The sequence below is a fragment of the Cricetulus griseus genome, chromosome 8 (assembly GCF_003668045.3).
Source record: "Cricetulus griseus strain 17A/GY chromosome 8, alternate assembly CriGri-PICRH-1.0, whole genome shotgun sequence".
In the NCBI taxonomy this organism is placed as follows: Eukaryota; Metazoa; Chordata; class Mammalia; order Rodentia; family Cricetidae; genus Cricetulus; species Cricetulus griseus.
In genome coordinates, this window is record NC_048601.1 from 56,688,637 (window position 1) to 56,708,045 (window position 19,409).

At 55.0% G+C, this 19,409-nt stretch overlaps 1 protein-coding gene across 1 annotated transcript; it reads left to right on the forward strand.

The window, feature by feature from the left end:
* The first annotated feature begins 851 nt into the window (after positions 1-851).
* LOC100756748 (cytochrome P450 26B1) lies at positions 852-17,707 on the forward strand. The gene is made up of 6 exons (XM_027428537.2): positions 852-1,808; positions 5,157-5,381; positions 12,356-12,631; positions 12,844-12,999; positions 14,242-14,526; positions 14,881-17,707. The coding sequence occupies exons 1-6, from the start codon at positions 1,605-1,607 to the stop codon at positions 15,271-15,273; spliced, it is 1,539 nt and encodes a 512-aa protein (XP_027284338.1). The 5' UTR covers positions 852-1,604; the 3' UTR covers positions 15,274-17,707.
* Positions 17,708-19,409: the final 1,702 nt, after the last annotated feature.

Consider the following 19,409-nt stretch of genomic DNA (forward strand, 5'->3'; position numbering starts at 1 on the left):
CCGCGGGATGGGGTACCAATAGAGACTTCTGAAAACCCCCAGTCGAGGGGGGCAGTCTGACAAGGACCTTCTACAACGGGACTGCTGGAAGCTGGAGGACGGGTTCGAGAACCTAGGAGGGAGAAAAAGCGGGAGCGAAGTAGTTTAGTAGCCAAATGGGCACCAAGACAGTGCGCACCGCGCGCGCTCGTGTGTCGTGTGTGTGTGTGTGTGTGTGTGTGTGTGTGTGTGTGTGTGTGTGTGTGTGTGTGTGTGTGTGTGTGTGGTATGTGGTGTATATGTGTATGGTGTGTGTGTGCGAGCGCGAGCGCGATTGTGTGTGCACGCGCTCTGGGGCGTGTGTCTCATCTCATCTGTCTGTAGGTGCTGGACTCGGCGAGACGCGGGCGAGAAGGAAAAGAAGGCGCGAGGTGAACTGAGTTTGATCCGGAGGCGCCTACAAGTGGGTCCCCGGCGGGCCGCGGGCGGGGCGGCTGGGCGGGAGGCCGGCGGGAGCTCACACGCTCGGCAGCCGGCCGGCCTCTCACCACGCCTCCCGCTTTGTGAGCGCGCCCAGGGGGGGTGCTGGCTGTGTGCCCACGGCGCGCCTCCCGCCTCTATATAAACACACGCATCGCCTTGCCTTGGATCAAATCAGATTGAGAGACGCTTTTCAAACCACCATCCCTGAAGTCCTGCCTTCTGCTTTCCCCCTCTTTTATCCTCTTTTGCCGTTCTTTCTTTCTTTTTTTCCCCCCTCCTCTCTTTTCTTTCCCCCAACAGCAACTCCAGAGCCGAGAGACTGCGTCCCGGGACAGACTGCCTTTTCTTAATTGATAGATAGCCGGGCTCGGGTTTTCCACCTCCTCCCCCAACCCCACCCCGCCTCACCCCTCCTCCCGCCGCCGCCGCCCCAGAGCCCGCCCGGGGCTCTGTCGCCGGCTGCGTCCCTTCCCGGCTGCGGCCCGCCGACTCCGCACTCGCGCTCAGGCCAACGCGCCCGCCTCGCACGCCTCTGGGTGCCCTCTGGGTGCCGCGGCCGCTCCAGCCTCTGCACTCGCCTCATCTGGGGAGCCTTTTCCCAAGCCCCCAAAGTTTCTGGGTTCGTTGGAATTTTGGATTCCTATTTTTTTTCCTTTTTATGCACCTAGGAATTTTGAAGGGATACTTTTGATAAATTGATCGCAATTTCCGCTAGCTCTCGGTTCCCCTTATTTTTGCCCACCTCGCTTTGAGCAGGGAAGGAGCTTCCGAGAGGCTCCTGGTGGATAAAGTTTTTCAAAGTTTTTCTAGTGTGATGGTTGGGGGGGAGAGCAAGCTCACCAACTTGACTGAGCTCCACCTCACCTCCCCAGAGCAGCCCTAAGCCCGCATAAAGGGACAAACAAACAAACAAACAAACAAAGTTACACCTAGAGTCGCCTTGTATCTTCTCTCTTCTTCCAGGAAATCTTTTTCCTCCCTCTCTTCGACCACCTCTCAGCCTTTCTCTCGGCCCTATCTCCTGGTTTTCGCCGAGGGGTGCCAGGACCCCCGGCTGCAGCCTCCCCTCCCCCGTCACTCTGGTCCGGCCCTCCCCTCCCCCTTCGCGGCCCGCACAGCCAATCCCCCGAGCGGCCGCCAACATGCTCTTTGAGGGCTTGGAGCTGGTGTCGGCGCTGGCCACCCTCGCCGCGTGCCTGGTGTCCGTGACGCTGTTGTTGGCGGTGTCGCAGCAGCTGTGGCAGCTACGTTGGGCTGCTACCCGCGACAAGAGCTGCAAGCTGCCCATCCCCAAGGGCTCCATGGGATTCCCGCTCATCGGAGAGACCGGCCACTGGTTGCTACAGGTAAGCGCACTCGACCAGCTGCTCCTAGAGTCCGCTAGCCACGGGTACCCGGCCAGGGGGCGCCGGTAGCTCGGACACTCGGAGGGACGCGCCGGTTCCCGCCCCGCCCCTTCTCTGCCTCAATCGGCGCCGCCTGGGTTTCCCCAGCTCGCCTGCAGCTCGGCTCGGAGTCCTCCTGCTCCCGGTGAAGGTGGGGAGTAGGGGTGGTGTGAGCAGAGAGGGATCCCAAATGTGACGCGCCTGGGTTTTGGGCGCCCAAGGAGGGGTGCTCGAATAGGTCTGCGGAGCAAGTCTGGAGGGGCGTTGCTTAGCTTTCGCCTCTGTCTCTGAGCCCCAGTCTGTGTTAGCGCCCTGGGTATTTATCTAGACGCTGAGAGGTAAAGGAGGAGAGGGCCGGTGGCAGCTTGGAATGGTAAGACCTGGGCAGCATCCTGCAGTGTATCCGGCTCAGGTAATTGGGCTGGTATAAGATGCTACTCACATACAACTCTGTGTGTGTGTGTGTGTGTGTGTGTGTGTGTGTGTGTGTGTGTGTGTGTGTGTGTACGCTCGCGTCTGTGTCTGTGTGTTGTGGTGGGAGGGAGAGGGAAAAAAAGGTAACCTAAGGGAAAATTCGAGGCAAGAGAGCTGAGAGCTCTCAGCTTTCGGGGAAAAGGGTCTGTTTGCTTATTGGGTGGGGACAGTATAGCAGAGGGAAACTGGGAGAGGTATGTAAGAAATCCAGAGTGTGCCTATGCAACTGGACGCCTCACAACTCCACTCTGACGACAATTGGGGCCAGGCTTGTTGAGGACCAGACCCAGGTAAGTAGCAGGCCGATTAACCTGGAGTTAACCTCGTCCAGTGCTAGACAATCGCTTTTGCAATTTGATACACCCCAGGTTTTTTGGAGGGGGGTGCACCTCTGGGGTAACAGCGGGAGGTGAGTTTGTCAGGCGGGTGATCAGAGACTTTAGAGGCAGCTGGAATATCCCTAAACAGACAACCCCAACTCCTCAAAAAGAGAAATGAAAGATGAGCGCACGCCAGCGGACCTATCGGTTTAGACGTGCGAAAGCTTGGCTTGAAATTAATAGACGCGTGCAGTCAGCGCGCGTGAACACACACACACACACACACACACACACACACACACACACACACACACACGCACACACACACACCACCGCGCCCAGTCGGGGGGCCGAGGTACAGGAGAGGGACCCGTATGGAGGGTTTTGAGACATTCCTTTCCTGGGATCACTCCATGCCTCACAGTCGGACCATCTCTTTGGGGGTGGGGTGCTTGTCCAATCGGGTGGGGTTCACTTCAACCAATGGGAGATCCTTAGAGACAAAATCTCTTTTGCCTGTTTATTGTCTCCACATTTTAAGGGTTAACTGTAGCGGTGGTCCAGGCTTTAGCCGAGAATTTAGAAAATAAAATAACTCAAGTGGGCAACGGTTCCCGCCTGTTTAAGGCAAAGCCTCCTCCTCATCGTTCCCATCCTGTTTCCTGATCTGCCCCTCCCCCATGTCCCTTGTCCTTTTTCTCAATCCCACAAGGGCCCTTGCGGGTGTGGTGCAGCCAGCACAGAAGTTAGAGAGGCACCCTTCGCCAGGGTATCCGCGCCCCTGGGGGTCAGATCCCCGGGGAGGAGGGAACCGGCTTGCTTAAGGGGTTAAAGTGAACCCTCCGAATCCGGTGTTTTTTTCTGAGTAATTTATCAGATTTTACGGGGGACCTCCAAGGGCTCTCGGTTTCCACTAAGCACCATCTAAACAGAGCCCAGGGCTAAAAATACATTTTTGTATAAATTGGACTCGCGGCCCGAACGGCCGCCCCTATGAAAGTCCTCTTTGTGAAGGCCGTGGAAACGGCGGACAAATAACTCTTTATTAAAGCCACAAAAAACGCACTTTAATTATAGTTAGGCAGATCAGAGGCGGGGGTGAGGGGCGAGGCGGCGGCGACCTCGGAAAATTCACAACCCAACTTTTGTGTCGAAAGAAAAGAAAAACAGAGGCAAAGACGGGAGAGGAGAGACGGAGTGAGACCGACCGAGGGAGACTGCGCGGCAGACGAGGACAGGAACCCCGCTCTGCGCCCCCCTCTGCCGCACCCCACCTCCGCCCGACTTCTCTTAAAGGAGCCGGCGCCGTCTAAAACGGCGTCTGGAAGGGGGCGTCCCCGACTCAGCTCCTCCAGGTGGCGCGGGGGATCCCGCCTCGCTCCCTGTCGCGCGCCGGGCTCGGCGGCATGTGGAAAAGCCATTAGGAATCTGGGTTCTGTAGTCACTTTTCGCATCTGGGGCGTGTTCACTTCTAACTGGAGTATACTTTCCCTGGGAGAAAGCAAAGTGTGTGTGTGTGTGGGGGGGTGTCAACCTGGGAAAGGGGAGCTTTCTATCTCTCGGTGGAGGGAGCCGAAGTGTTCCTGGGGGGACCACGACGCAAGGCGGGAGCCGGGTCCGCAGTTCTGCAGTCCGGCGGGAGAGACTGGACAGGTGGCTTTCTGCCCCTTTGCACTCGGTGCACCCTGGCTGGAGAAGGGTTAAGGCGGGTTGGGTGGCGAATGCGATGAAGGTTTCCGGCACCACAGGCCTCTAGCTGTGGAGTGCAGGATCTTGGGGCCCCAAGATCCGGTTACCTGCGCGGATCACCGCGCCCCATCCCACTGCCGCTCAGAAGCACCTTCCTGATGCTCCAGTTCCAAATTTCAGGGCGGTGACGAAAGTCCGTCCCAGTTATTCCCAGGACAAATGCTTCAGGAGAGTCGTGGCTCTGGGCCCAAGACTCCACCCTGCGGAGCCCAAGAAGGGCCACACCGGAGCAGAGAGGAAACTCCAACCCCCATCTCTGGGGACAGCCTCCGGGCACGCACAGCTCGCCGCTATAAATAATCTTTGGCCTGCGGCCACCCCGCGGGGTCTCGCCAGCCCGTGGCCTGGAGCCTGGAAATATTTATTCCGAGAGGCTCCGCGGCGCAGGGGTGGGGGATCAGGCTCCAGCTTCAGGCCCAGCCGTCGGGGCTAGCCCCCCCCCCCCAAAGTCATTACTAAAAGCATCTTTCTGTGGGTGCCCCTGCATCTTCGTCCTCCCGCATTATTTATTACCCTCCAGGCCCCAGTTCCCAGTCCTAATGCACGCCGTGAAAAATAAAACCCGTAAGAGAGAGAGAGAGAGAGAGAGAGAGAGAGAGAGAGAGAGAGAGAGAGAGAGAGAGAGAGAGAGAGAGAGAGAGTGTGTGTGTGTGTGTGTGTGTGTTAGATGTTGGGGGATGACAGGAACCGGATGGCCGGTGCCTAGGGTGGGGCTGGATGCAAGGTCCTCTGTGAGCCCTGAGAGGCTTCTGGTGTATTCCCGCAGGGTTCCGGCTTCCAGTCGTCGCGCCGGGAGAAGTACGGCAATGTTTTCAAGACACACTTGCTGGGGCGGCCGCTAATCCGCGTGACCGGTGCGGAGAACGTGCGCAAGATCCTCCTGGGAGAACACCAGCTAGTGAGCACCGAATGGCCACGGAGCGCACGCGTGCTGCTGGGCCCCAACACGGTGGCCAATTCCATTGGCGACATCCACCGCAACAAGCGCAAGGTAAGAGCTCAGACCCTTGCCTTAGGACTATCTTCCACTGGCAAGGAGCACAGAAATCTGAGCTCCTCTGCCTAGAAGTTTCCTGCTCGAATCCGGACTAGGATCGGGCCTCCTCTTGATGCACCCATGCTGGCCCACTGAGCGGTGGGTACCACTAGGGTCAATGGAGCCTGGTCTGGACAAAGCTTGTACATGTGGGGTCTGCCGTGATAGATGTGGTTGCTCAGTACACCACTCTAATGGAAAAGGAAGGGGGCGGGCCGGGCGGTTCCAGCCCCCCCCCCACTCCCCAAACCCCCTTTTCTCAAAGTTTCCCCCAAAGACCGATCGTGCCAAAACCAAACCTGGCCTAGCACCCACAGGTTGAATGTAAGGCGTCTCTATCGTGTGTTGCGGGGCTAGAGAATCGGTTAGGTGGGCTTTGGGCCCCTGCCCTGGCAGGCACGCAGACCGGTAGTGGGGAGGACAAGGGGTGGGAGCGCAGACTAGGTGCGCTGAATTTCAAAGCGCACCCAGCTTCCAGAAAGAGGAAGAGAAAGTGGGTGTTTATCCGGTGGATTTCCCGAGCTAGAGCAGAGACTCGCAGCAGGCGAGCCAGCGCGCATGCAGCACGCCTCCCCGCCCCCTCCAGCTGCGCCGCCGCCACCGCTGGGCTGGGAGCGCGGGCGGCACGTGCTGTTTGAACTGCAGTAACCCGAAGGCTGAGCTTGCCGGCGGGCGGGCAGGCGGGCGGGCGGGGCGCCGGCCTTGGGCTGGAAGCCGCCAGAAGGGAGGCTGCAAGGCTCCTTCACTCTGTTTTTTCCATTGGGTCAGAGGATTCACTCAGGTTTGGAAGCTAAAAAGAAGAAAAGGGGGCCTCTTGCCTCGGGGAGGAGCTGTGCAACAAGGGATGGGAAAGAGTGGGGACCGCGGGGATCATGCTCTTACCAGCAGCCCTTCGGTTAGGTGGTCTGGGGAGCAGTGGGGCAATCATTGATGCAGCCTCTGGGTTTTGATGTTCTCTGAACCATCCTGTAAGGGTCGTTCTCCTTGGCAGGCACAAGGGAAAACAAAAAAATCAAAGGAAGATGTGCAGGTTTCTCAAGAATTCTACAGAAGGGCTTCTGAAGGCCTGACTGGATGCTGGAAGCAGTTAACACAGTTTGCTGGCAAATGGGGGAGGGGCTGGGGCAGCGGTTTCCCCCTTTAAACTCCATCACTGCTTCTTTGCTAGCTCCTTTGTGAAGAGCTAATAGAAAGAGAGCTGAGACCTTTGGGTACCCAGCTCCATGCTACTGTTTCCTCACTTTCCTTCAGAGGCTCGATGCAGAGGGATCTCAGATTTAGACTGAGATTTGAATCCCCAAAGTCTTCACTTAGCCTGCAGCACTACCAGGACCTGCTTGCTGGGGCTGCAGGAATCTGGGGTAGGGACAAGGTGCTGAGAGGAAGAAAGAAGGCTTGACCAGAACCATAGTGTGAGGCCCAGGGGAGCACACGGGCCTCTGAGTTTGGCTACTGCCTGGGAAGCTCACCCTCTCACCCTCCTCCTGGGTTGCCCTCTGGCTTCCAGGAGCCAAGTGGGAAAGAGACCTGGGTGGGAAAGGCCAAGGTTTGAGTCCACATTGTCCACCTGCAGGCAAGGGGACAGGAAGAGAGAATTCTGATGTGCTGGGACTCTGCAGTCCCCCTCTCCTGAGTTCCAGGCCTTGTTGCTCTTGGGGTTAGAGAAGGTCAGAGGCCAGAACACAGCCAGGCTCCAGAAACAAAACCCAGAAGAGATTTCTGATATGTGTGCTTGCTTTGTAGTGGTCACATGGGTAGGATTCTTTTCCAGTCACCTTAAAGAGTGATCCGTGATGCTGTTTATGGAGTTTCATAGGTACTAAGAAGCAGGGAGCTTGATCCTTGACCCCAGGAGGTAGAACTTGATAGGAAGGACAAGACTTGAATACTCAGGGGCCATGTTCCTGAATGCCCATGTTTCCCTGAAGAGATAGGTCAGTTTTGAAAATATAAAAGCCTGGTAGGCACCTTACGGCCAGGGAGAGGGTAATGCAGCTCCAGTTACAGTGAGGGCCATGCCCCAGCCTGGTTAGGATGATGGTGCAGGAAGTGGGGCCCAGGTGTGCTGGGGCATGGCGGGCTGAGAACTAGAAGAGTCACTGTTTCCATTAAGGTGGGTGACTACTGCTTCTCTGGGAGGCCTAACCAGATGTGTGGGGAGAGGGCTCCTCACAGGCATTGCTGCATGCACTCCACATGTTGGCCCTGGCTGCCCTGGTGGTCTAGGACTAGCAGGGGTGGGGCTGCCTGGAGGCCTCCAGAGTATCCCCTAGTCTGATTTGCATCACCTGTGGAAGTCAGGCCCCAGGCTCCCTCCCTGTCTCTTCCTTTGGAACTCCTCCCAACCTGGGGCAGAGGGTCCTATCTGACAGATTGTACAGAGTGGCTGGCTTACTGCCCAGGAAGGATGGGTGGAGTCTTGTTGAGGAGGTAAGGACAAGAAGTTAGAAGAGACAAAAAGAAGGTAGTACATCTGGGAGCCTCAGCGCTCCAGCCCCACTTTCTCTGTGCCTTTGTAGATGGAGCCAGCCGGGCCTCAGAACTGAGAGACTTCCGTGTGCTAAACAGGGGACCTTAACCCTAACCCTAACCCTAACCCTACAGTCAGAAAGATCCAAGTGTAGTTTCCTGCCCAGTAGGTGGACAGAGCCCAAAGTGGTCCGTGATAGTAGAATCATGGGGGAGGCCAGCCCCACCCCACTAGGCCCTGGATGTCTTTGTCTCATTTCACAGGCTATAGCCATAGACATGCCCACATGGATCCAGGTGTGGCTCAGGGCAGAAGCTCCAAGCTGATTCAGGGTTCATGGGTAGGTAGGGAGCATAGCTAGGCAGCCCAGCTCTAGGGGAACACAGCATTTGTCCTGCTAGATGAAGTCCTTCATCCAGAAATTAAGGTAGCTCCAGCAAGTAGGCCCAGGGACTGTGGAGGAGGCAGTGGCAGGAGTGGATCTCTTTGAAGGTCAGTGGGGGAGGAAGCCCAGGCCAGCTGCCAGAGTGTCTGGGTACCGGTGCCTCCCCCTGCTTGCCCTTGCTACAGGGAAGCAGGCCGGATGAGTGTGGGGCCTTCCGCTTCCTGTATTCCTTCCTTTCTGTGGCCTTCTCCTGATGTCTCCTTGCAGTCCCACCGATTGGCCCCTCACCCTGCTACCTTTGGAAAGCAAATGTGACCTTGGTGGGGAGAGGGGAGGCTTGGCTGGAGTCTTTTCTGGCCCTGAGCCCTGATGTCAGTCATTGTAGTCATCTTGGGCTCCCTAGGCCCAAAAGATTGATGTGAGGCAGGACTCGAGGATCCTACCACAGGGTATAGACAGTTACTCTATTCTCTGACCTTGAGAAGTCCTTCATTCATGACTCTCAGCTTTCCAAGGGGGTTTTGGGGGCTGGAAGATGGTAAGCAACTGGGCAGCCAGGAGACCCCTACTCTTCTGAATCTTTGGTTGGGAGTCTGGAAGCCTTTAGGTAGGAGGGTACACACATGGGGAGGGAGACATGTGCAGGTAGGGAAGGGGGGATGCTTGGTCAATCCTGTGTGGCCAGAAGGGATGGGTGAGGATAGCCCTAGGTGAAATGGAAGCCAGGTGGCATTGCAGGCAGCTGGGGAATGATACCCTCTTTGGTCCCCCTCCTTACTGGAGTATAAAGTACACACCTTGGCGTCACCCCTATAGAGACCGCTGCCCGCCTTCTGTTATTCTTTCCACTCCACAGGCTGAGGCTCCGGTGGTGGCTTAGCTGGGTGGCCTGCCTGGCCCCCACCCCTCCTGGGCAGCAGCTTCCATTCCTCCTCAGCTGAATCACTGGCTGGGCAGTGGGCTCCCTCTAAGGCCCTGCCCACCACTGTGGCTGCCCACCAATTTGCCCATCCACTCTCCACTGCTGGCTGATCAGGCGGGGGTACTGCTCCTGTGAGGCTGTGGGATTTTACAAGGTGACTTCTCATCCTAGAGAAACCAGATTAGAGGCAAGAGGAAGTCTGGCTGAGAAAGAAGACGTCTGTAAGAACAATTAGGGGGGATTTAGGCTTTGACAAGCTCAGGTGAACATTCTAGGCTCCATACAATCAGGTTCTATCCACAGGGAGACAGGCAGACACTGGAGGTAAATATGGTACAGAGGAGAAAGGGCCAGGGAGTGTTCTCCAGGGACATTTAGAATAGCGGTCCTCCTCCCTGCAAGTCTTCTTGTGATTCTATGGGTATGCTGAGGTGGGTGTTCTGGGGTCTCTTAGGACCCTCTTCCTTGCCCCTGCATCACAGCAGCCATCCCTTGCAAAGCCCATACCTGTTGTTTGATCTGCAGAGCTCTGTTGGGGCCTGGCTGGTTCCCATGGACCTTTGCATGGCATTCTTGGCTTCATTCTGGGAATTCCCAGGGAAGACCCCATGAAAGACAAAACAACCTGGCCACTGTGTTGCCTGTGGTCAGGGCCAGTGCTCCTGGGCCAGAACCATCTTCATACGGAGCCGCTCCCAGGCACCACCTCCTGTGCCCCAGGCCTGACCCCAGTGGCCAGCAGCCTCAGATCCAACAAACTGATGGGGCCCAGGCCTCTCCCTGCCCTGGCAGGCACCTCCGCCTAACCTCCGTGGTGGCTGGTGGTTTCTGGGCTGCCTGGCTTTGGGAAGTGCCTGCCTTGTTAGCCCTGGGCACAGACTCAGAGATGTGGACTTGGCATCCTCCCAGAGCCTGGGAGGCCCCTGTGTCTCTAGAGCAGCTGAACCAGAGACAGGGCCATGGACTTGGTGACTCTGAGCAAAGGCTACTGCTTGAATGCTTGCTACCAGCCTTTGCTTGGTTCTCATGCCTGTGCTTTCCCCACCTTTCGTAAGGGAGCAGGGGGAGAACCTCCAAGGAGAAATGGGGAGCATCTGGGTGGGAATGGGCTTTGAAACAACTAAATGGACTCTTCGTAAAGCCGATGGGAAACAAGACCCACAGGAGCAGCAAGCCAAGAGACAAGGGCCTGGTCTTTTACTCCTCTTCTCAGAGCTCTAGGGAGAGAGTGGCCATGGTTCCTGGGCCTTTCTCAGGACCCCTTCCCTCTTGGGGACAAGTTTGGACCCTCTGCCATAGAGTTCCTTACTCAGCTCCCGATCCTCCATGTCTTTCTGGTTGTCTCTGCCCTCCTGGGCCCCTCAGGCCAGAGGAGTGATTCAGTTAGCTGTCACTAGATGGCGCAGGGAATGTAACCTAAGGGGCACAAGGGGCTTGTTCATGATCCCAGTGGGCCCTCTCAGGACACTTTTCTATAAGCCATTGGGGTAGCCTGTGCCAGCTTCCCAGGGCCTTGGTGTGGTGTGAGCATGGGGTGTCAGGCTCTCTCCACAGAGCTTGAGTGTCATGGGGCTGTGCTGCTGGGAAGGGTTTCTTCTTGGGAAAGAAGAAATAGGTGCTAAGATGCTGTATGTCTTGAAAATACCCCAGCACATGCCATCTTTGGGCCCAGATCTCCCCTAGACCATTTCCTACTCTATCCCATTTCCAGTTTGCTGGTTCTTAGCCAGTGTGGCCTCACTGTCCCCTCCTACCCTATAGCCAGTTTCTTCAGTGTTCTCTCACAGTAAGTTTCCTGGTGAACCCCTAGGGCTCTGTTCCCTGTAGAGCCCTCTGTTGATCAGTAGTCATTGATTGGACTCCTGAGGGTGCGGGCCCACTTTTCCACTCCCCTTTAAGACTCCTTGACCAAAGGCTGAACCTGCTTCTAAGAACACCAGGACAAGGGCACACAGACACCCAATACAATCTTCCTCCACAACCCTCAACCAGAAGTAGCAGCTGAAGGCCCCTGCCAGGAAATTCCCCAGAATCCCCTAAACTGGGCAAGGTGTAGTGACCTAGAAGACCTCCTGTCACCCTTGTTCCTCTAGGCTGTTCCTTGGCAGTGGAACCGGCCTGGGCAGTATGGTCCTCTGCCCCTCACTGGCCTCCCTCCCCTCCCTCTGCCCACTGGGAATTGGGGAATGAAAGTGCTATTGTGCAAAGTGACTGGGCCACTGAAGGGCCAGCACTGTTATTTCTGCAAACCAGCCCTCCCATTAGCCATGCAGGGCACAAGCCAGGAAAATGTTACCTTTTCCTCCATGAGCTGACTGCAGGGGAAATTCTCACATTTACAGTTTGTGCAGTGGTTGTGTTTGGGGGGGGGGCAGAAGGGAGGGCAGTGTGCTTGTGTGGTTTCGCACACAGGGGCGGTGGGCTTCCTCCCCTTCACGCTCCCTCTTTTCCAAGCTCTAGGGGTACCTCCTGCTCTGGACTTGTATCTAGGGAAATAAGTAGACCCACAGTCTGTGAGTAAATAAACAGACACCCTCCCTCTCTTAGCCAGAGGGTAGCTGTGTGAAAACATGCTCATGGGGGGTTGGAGGCAGGGCACTTCCCAACCAATCATGAGGATGGGTGCAAGGCCAGGAGATGGGAACCAGGACCATTGATGGTCCTGGTAGATGCTAGAATTAAAGGGTCTTCTGCCTTTGCAACCTCCTGGGATAGAACGCTATTGCCTTTAGGCCTGGCCACACAATAGATGTTTGGATGGTACAGCCTCTGACAATTTGAGTCCCCAGAAAGTCCTGCCTCCTATCTAGCTATAGGTTCTCTATCCTGCCTGCCAGTGGAGCAGAGAAGAGCCGTATACTGATTTCCTATGTGTACTGTGACCAGACACTTGTGTCCCTCCTCTCCTGACTGGGATAGTCCCTTGACAGAAGTGAAGAGTTTTGTGTGGCCCCATCCTAACCCCTGTGGTGCCCCAAGGCTTAGAGAGCCTCCCACTCTCTCACAGACACAGACAGTAAAGTGAAGGCTGAGTACAGGGGACTGTTCAAGGGAGCTGGGTTGTTGGAGCCACCCCCAGGGAGCTGAGTAGGAGGGGTGTAGACAGCATTTCACCTGGCTGCAGGTTCCTTACCACCTGACTCCCCCTTCAGGTTTTCTCCAAGATCTTCAGCCATGAGGCGCTAGAGAGCTACCTGCCCAAGATCCAGCTGGTGATCCAGGACACACTTCGGGCCTGGAGCAGCCAGCCTGAGGCCATCAATGTGTATCAGGAGGCCCAGCGACTTACCTTCCGAATGGCTGTGCGTGTGCTGCTGGGCTTCAGCATTCCTGAGGAGGACCTGGGCCACCTCTTTGAGGTGTACCAGCAGTTTGTAGAGAATGTCTTCTCTCTTCCCGTGGACCTTCCCTTCAGTGGCTACCGAAGGGTGAGTACCCACTGCCTGCGAAGATAGAGCGCGGGACTGCCTTTACAAGGGGAATGAACTGCTGGACAGGTGCTTGGGGGGAAGCACAGGGCTTGGGAACAGACAGATGAGAGCAGAGGTGGCAACAGGATGGGCCTGGAGCCTTTCCTACATTCCAGAGGCTTAGAAAGAGCCCTACCTTCAAGAGGAGCTGATGGTTCATTCTCCCCTAGGGCATTCAAGCTCGGCAGATCCTTCAAAAGGGCCTTGAGAAGGCTATCCGAGAGAAGCTGCAGTGTACCCAGGGCAAGGACTACTCAGATGCCCTGGACATTCTCATTGAGAGCAGCAAGGAACATGGCAAGGAGATGACCATGCAGGAGCTGAAGGTAGGTGGACATTCCACGCCCACTGTGGAACTCCCTTTCTCACTTCCCTCATCCAGAGCCAGAGATGGCCTGGCTGCCTTCGCTTCAATCAGCTTTCTGAGCAGCAGTGGCAGTGGCTGCCTCGGGCCCCACGGTGCTGAGGCAAAAGCAGGGCGGCATTTATGCTCTTGCTCTGAAGGATGCCTGGGGCTGTTCTGGGCTTGGGGTTGTGTGTACCATATCCTGGGGTGGCCAGGCCCCATAAGCTCTGTCCCTACACATATCCATCTCTATTGTTATTAAGATGATTTTGAACAATGACCCTTAGACTACCAGCTGTCAGAGGCCTGTTGACACCTCCCACTGAGCCTATCCCTGTGATATTCTCTCAGTTCACTCCATGATCCTGAGAAAACACAAGCTCAGAGCCATGTACTGGAGGCCAGCTCCAGACTCCAGGAAACTTTGATTGTGTATGGACGCCTTCCTCTTATAGCTTCTCTGGTCATGCTCTACCCCACAGTCTGAACACAGCTGGGCCTCATTCCCTTGGTCGTGCAGTAGGCCCTGTCTGGGAGGCTCTTCCATTTGAGAGGGCTTGTTCACCACCCTACCTGCACCCACGTTCTGCACCCAGGTATCTGCAGATTTCCCCAGGAAGCTGGGGAGAAGCTGCTGTAACCTCATTAGCAAATACCCAAGCATTGGGATGAGAGGACCTCTGGGTTTCACCGCAGTCCCCTCTTAGGTCCTCCTGGATGCTGCATTATGCTGCTTCTATTATGCATGCCTGCCCATCTGACCACCTAAAAGGCATCCCTCTTCTGATGATGGAGAAAGAAACTGGGGGCATGGATACCTAGTTACCTATCACACACACACACACACACACACACACACACACACACACACACACACACTGCAGAGCCTCTGCAACATGTCCTTTCTCTTCTATGAGCTTATTGCATTGAGCAGGTCCACTGGTGCTGGCCATGAGTCCAGCACCAAGCAAGAAGTGACCTTAAGCTCTGGAGTCAGCAGGCCTGTGCTTCTGCCCTGAGCATAGCAGTGTGTTTCCACTAGGCTGGGGGTCAGGCTGTGACCTCCATGAGCCTTTTAAGAGGGAAGCTCAGAGCAGAAGTGCTGGCGGCTGACAGGAGGTAGGTCCCGGTGCACATGGGCTCTGGGAAAAGCTAGCTTCTTAGGTCCACCTTATGTGGCTGCTGCAAATAACCCAAAATGCCTGTCTCTCTGCTGCTGTAGGATGGTACCCTGGAACTGATCTTCGCAGCCTATGCCACCACAGCCAGTGCCAGCACATCTTTGATTATGCAGCTGCTGAAACACCCTGCAGTGCTGGAGAAGCTGAGGGAGGAACTTCGGGCCCAGGGCCTGCTGCATGGTGGTGGCTGTCCTTGTGAGGGTACCTTGCGCCTGGACACACTTAGCAGCCTGAAATACCTGGACTGCGTTATCAAGGAAGTCATGAGGCTCTTCACACCTATCTCTGGTGGCTACCGTACTGTGCTGCAGACCTTCGAACTGGATGTGAGGCTGGGCTCCAGTGCTGGTGGTAGTGGGTGGCTGGGGCTTTGGCTAAACACTGGGAAAAGATGGCCATCTTGGGGTCTTCAGTATGGTAGTGGGGAGCGGGAGGCAGAAAACAGTGCCTGATTCTAGTAGCTTTCAGTCTTGTGGGAGAGACTTACACCAAATGTAGAGCTGAATGAAGCCAACCTGTGTGTCACATGGGATAATGCTTGTGACCCTTATGGAGACTTGAACTAGAGTGCTGGGGAGTGTCTTTGGTCAGGAACAATCTTTGAACATCTGAGGATGAGGACAGGTAAGTGGGCCTCTTCTGACTCTGACCACCCTACTCCCTGCTCCATCTCCCTCCAGGGTTTCCAGATCCCTAAAGGTTGGAGTGTCATGTATAGCATCCGAGACACCCACGACACAGCACCCGTGTTCAAGGATGTGAACGTGTTTGACCCTGACCGCTTCAGCCAGGCTCGCAGTGAGGATAAGGATGGCCGCTTCCATTACCTCCCATTTGGCGGTGGCGTGCGGACCTGTCTGGGCAAGCACCTGGCCAAGCTGTTCCTGAAGGTGCTGGCGGTGGAGCTGGCCAGCACCAGCCGCTTCGAGCTGGCCACCCGGACCTTCCCTCGCATCACACTAGTCCCTGTCTTGCACCCTGTGGATGGCCTCAGTGTCAAGTTCTTTGGTTTGGACTCCAATCAGAATGAGATTTTGCCTGAGACAGAGGCCATGCTGAGTGCTACAGTGTAGCCTCATTCTGGTCTCAGCCCAGCCCAGTGGAGGGGTGGGGGACAGAGACAGAAACCTGTGGGGTGGGGAGGGACTGGATCGGAGGCCAGCAGCCCCCCTATGTAGTCCTCTAGCCTCTTCTCCAGCAACCCCTCCCCAAATACAAAAGGGCCCTGCCCTCTCCTGACTCCCCTTCTCTTGGATCTCCACTGCCCCCTAGCTTCTCCAGGGCCAGGGCCAGGACAGGGCTCTGTGTGCCCATGACAGTGTTAGTGCCAGTTGGCTGAGCTGCAGAATGTGGTAATTACCTTCTGAACGCTCCCTCCCCTCACCCCCTTGTCTTTTTGTTCGTGGTTTGATGGTGGTGAAGGCAGGAGGGAAGAAAAGAGGGAGCATGCTTTGGCACCCTGCACCCCGCCCCCACCTCCTGCCACTGCTCAAATGGTGTCCAGAACAGCGTCTTGGGGATTCTCATCTAAGCCAACCTGGGCAGGGCAGGAACTGCCACCACCCTTGAGGGTGCCCTGTACCAGCCTAACCAGTTTGGACATTGGAAATTACCTATTGCTGCTATTTGTTCTCTCTTCTGACCTTGGGGTACAGGAGCCTATAGGCTTAATCCCCAGCATCTTCCTTGGTGGCCCTGGGCAGGCATACTGGCACTCCTCCCCCATGGCTATAGCTGGACTCCCAGCTGCCCACCCCTGCCCCCTAGCCCATATTTATTCACTGACCTTGGCTACACTGAGGTCTGGAGCACAAGTCCCCACACACCTGCCAGCTTCTGTCCTAGCTATCCTTTTCAGGGCTTACATGAGGCAAGAAGACAGGTCTCTGGTCTAACCCAGCTCCCTGGTGAGGGTTAACAGCCCTCTTCAGCTCCAGGCAAATGTTCAGTTTCACCTCCTTGGAGTCAGACACCCAGCATCTCTGCCAGGTGTTTTTATCATCTCCTCCCATCTGTCAAAGCCCTGGGCTTGTGCATCTGGGGCCCACCACTTCCTGTTCGCTCACTGCCTGCCCCAGTGCCAGCCACTCCCCTAGTGAGGATGTGTAAGGATACCGTTCTTCTGAAGGGACTTCTTGCGTTCCCTTCCTTAACCCTCACTCTCTGCCCCTTTGCTCTTGGGAGAGTTCCCCACCCTACCCCCATCCTGCACCCACCCCCACCCCCAGCCACTGTCTGCTAAGCCCAGCTCAGGGTGTGGGGTAGAGAAGAAAGCAGAGAGGCAAGGTAGAGAGAGCCCTCCCTCTGAGATGCCTCAGGCCCTGTGGGGTCGGGAGACACTGAGAGGGAGGGGGAGGCTGCAGCTAGAAAGCTGTGGAGAAGGAGAGGAGGAAGGGGAAAGGACAGATATAAGTGAGATTTGTCAGAAAGTTGTTCAGGTACAGAAGGGCCAGCGGGGCAGGCTGGGTGGAAGAGGAGGGGCTCCTGCCTCTGGCATTTTGAGGGCTGACCACTTGGGACCCCTCCTGGGAAGGGTGTGGGGCTCTGGCGAGTCCGTAGGAGGCAATTTTGTCTGTTTTCAGATTCCCGTTTGCCTTTGTTTTCCCTCCATTGCTTTTTCATGTTAGGGAGGCGATGGATCCTCTTCACAAAAACACAGAATGACAGCCCACATCAACCTGACCCTAGATGGTCACTGTCTTGGAAGTTCAGCCACACAGGAGGGTGTCCTCTGTAAGCTGGTCTCCTGCATTTTCCTGACAGAACCAAAATAAAAGCATTAGAATAGGTTTTAGCAGCAAAATGAATGTGAAATTAAAAATAAGTGTATTCCTGGATTCCCTTTCCCAGTTCTGAAACAGACCAAGCCATGTAAAGTTTCTTCAAGGCTTACGGAATAGGTGCATGCTGCCCCACAACCTTCAGTGTCTGCAAGGTTCATTTCCTGCACGCTAACACTCCTTGCCTGCAACCATCTGTTTCAGACTGAAGATGTGGCATGTAGTGACTCTGGCCTTGGTGAGGGGCAGGAGGCCTGGAGGGCCCAACAGGCTTCAGGGCCTTCCCTTATGAGGGGCCAGCCCTGGAGCTGTGGAGAAGGAAAAGCTGAAGGGGATCCCTTTGAGGGTGGGAGAAAGAAAAGACTATCTGCCTGGATGGGTCTCAAAGGTAACAGGCAAAGGGGCCTAGCCCAGGCGCCTGTGGGGTGACAGCTTTCTCACCTCTGTAGATGTGTCTGCTCTGTGTTCGTGTGTTTCATTGTGGTAGCATTAATGGGTGATGTACTCTCACATTCCTAACTATTGTAACTTGACAGTAAAAAAATTAAACCCCACAAAACTCCCTGACACGGGCTTGCAGATTGAAGCACTTTCAAAGTTAGGCGCTGGCGTGTGCGTTCTGGGCAACCATTTCTTGATCCTGCCCAGATTTCTTTTATTTTATACACAAAACTTTTTTTTTCATAAATGTTATAATTTTGTGTCTGTCTTTATAAACTATTATAAGTACTATTTTTGTTATAATTCAAAATAGATATTTAGTATAAAGTTTTTGCTGTTAAATATTTGTTATTTAGTAAAATATGAATTGTTCTTTATTGTAAACATGGTTCAAAATATTAATATGTTTTTATCACAGTTGTTTTTAATATTGAGAAAGCACTTGTGTGTTTTGTTTTGGTATGAGCTGGTGCCGTGTGTGTGTTTTGGCTGTCGTGTGGTTTTGATGTGTATATAATATTCCATGTTGCATATCACAACAACGAATGTCATGCGTTTTGTGAAATACTCAATGTGGCTCTTTTATTGGCTTCCATAATAAACTGTGGGGACTCACCCTGTGTCTGTTGGCTGTCTGGTCTCTTGCCCTTCAGACTTATTAGAAGGCTCCCGGGGTTATCCATACCTCATCAGCAATGCCCAAACCAACCTGGCAGGAAGTTCTAGAATGTGTTGTGGAGTTCTTCCCCACATTCCCTCACACAGAAAAGGCTGTGGCAAGGTCCAGGGCCTGATGGTGGAACTGGCACCTCGGACAAGGTATGCACTAGAACCAATGACCCAAGGCCTATCCATCAGTTTGAACAAAGATGGCTGAAATCCACAGCCATGGCAGGTACAGGAGTGGGGTCCCTGTTTGACTTCAGCCTCTTGCCTGGGCAGGTGATTTTCCAAATCTGTTTCATGGCTATCATGGGATCAAGTACATCCACAACCACGTATGCTTGGAAAATGCAGTGAACAAAATTAACCGGGTTCCTGTACTGCAAATCTTAAGCCCCAGGATGGTCATAGGGATCAGCATGCCATGGGACTACAGTGGTCTGGGAGCCACTTTGATAGCTGAAATATTCCATTTTCGAAGCTATTCCACAGCAGGACTGTTCCAGAGACCTTCGAGGCTGGGGGCACTGGGGAAAGGCACAGCCCACCCACAGGGCTGCAACAAGCAGTGTCCACGGGGGTTCTAAGGACTAGGGATGTGGTGAGGGATACTAGGAGCCAGGAAGTTCTATTAGTGTCACACCTGGTCTTCTTCTCATATCCTGGGGTGGCCACTGCCAGGCTGGCCTGACAAAAATCACTGTGCAGTCATCTTAGTTCTTTCTAATAGTCTGACAAAGGCTCTGCCCAGGCCCAGGCATGCAGGGCCTAATTTGTCTAGATCATAAAGACAGGCCACCTAGGCAACTGATAGTGACACTAGGGCAAGATAGTCTCAGACCCTGATCACCTATTCTTCTGTGTGGTGAGTGCAGTAGCCACACTTCCCATCCCTGAGTTTGCTCATCCACAACCTTCCACCTTCATCAGTGTGAAAAGGGCAGGGGAACCCTTTTTTCCATAAAAGCAGAATCCTGCAGTGTTGGTGACCCTCCAAAGACCACAGGGGAATGAAGAGAAGGTGGTAGAGGGGTGGGTGCCCTGCTCAATGGACACTGCTCCCTGCAATTGCCTTCCACAGACCCAGGCTCAGCTGCAGTAGCAGCAGTGCAGGAATCTGGCATCTCAGGAAACTTGCCAGGAGGCAGCAGTTTGTCAGGGTATAAAGTCTATCCATCCTGGTGACAGCAAAGGGAATGGAAGGACACCCCAAGGGTACTTTTGGCCCGACCACCCTGCCTTGGGCTGGCAAAGAGGCAGGTGGGGAGCCGGTCCCCTCATCACCTCAGTCCCTGTTTTTTCCACATGGTACTGGGGGCAGGGTG

What these genes read in the sequence shown, in the direction of transcription:
- LOC100756748 (XM_027428537.2), top strand. Translation starts at nt 1,605, where the DNA reads ATGCTCTTTGAGGGCTTGGAGCTGGTGTCGGCGCTGGCCACCCTCGCC. An exon ending in CCGGCCACTGGTTGCTACAG is followed by an intron (nt 1,809 to 5,156) that starts GTAAGCGCACTC and finishes GTATTCCCGCAG; the next exon opens with GGTTCCGGCTTCCAGTCGTC. An exon ending in TCCACCGCAACAAGCGCAAG is followed by an intron (nt 5,382 to 12,355) that starts GTAAGAGCTCAG and finishes CTCCCCCTTCAG; the next exon opens with GTTTTCTCCAAGATCTTCAG.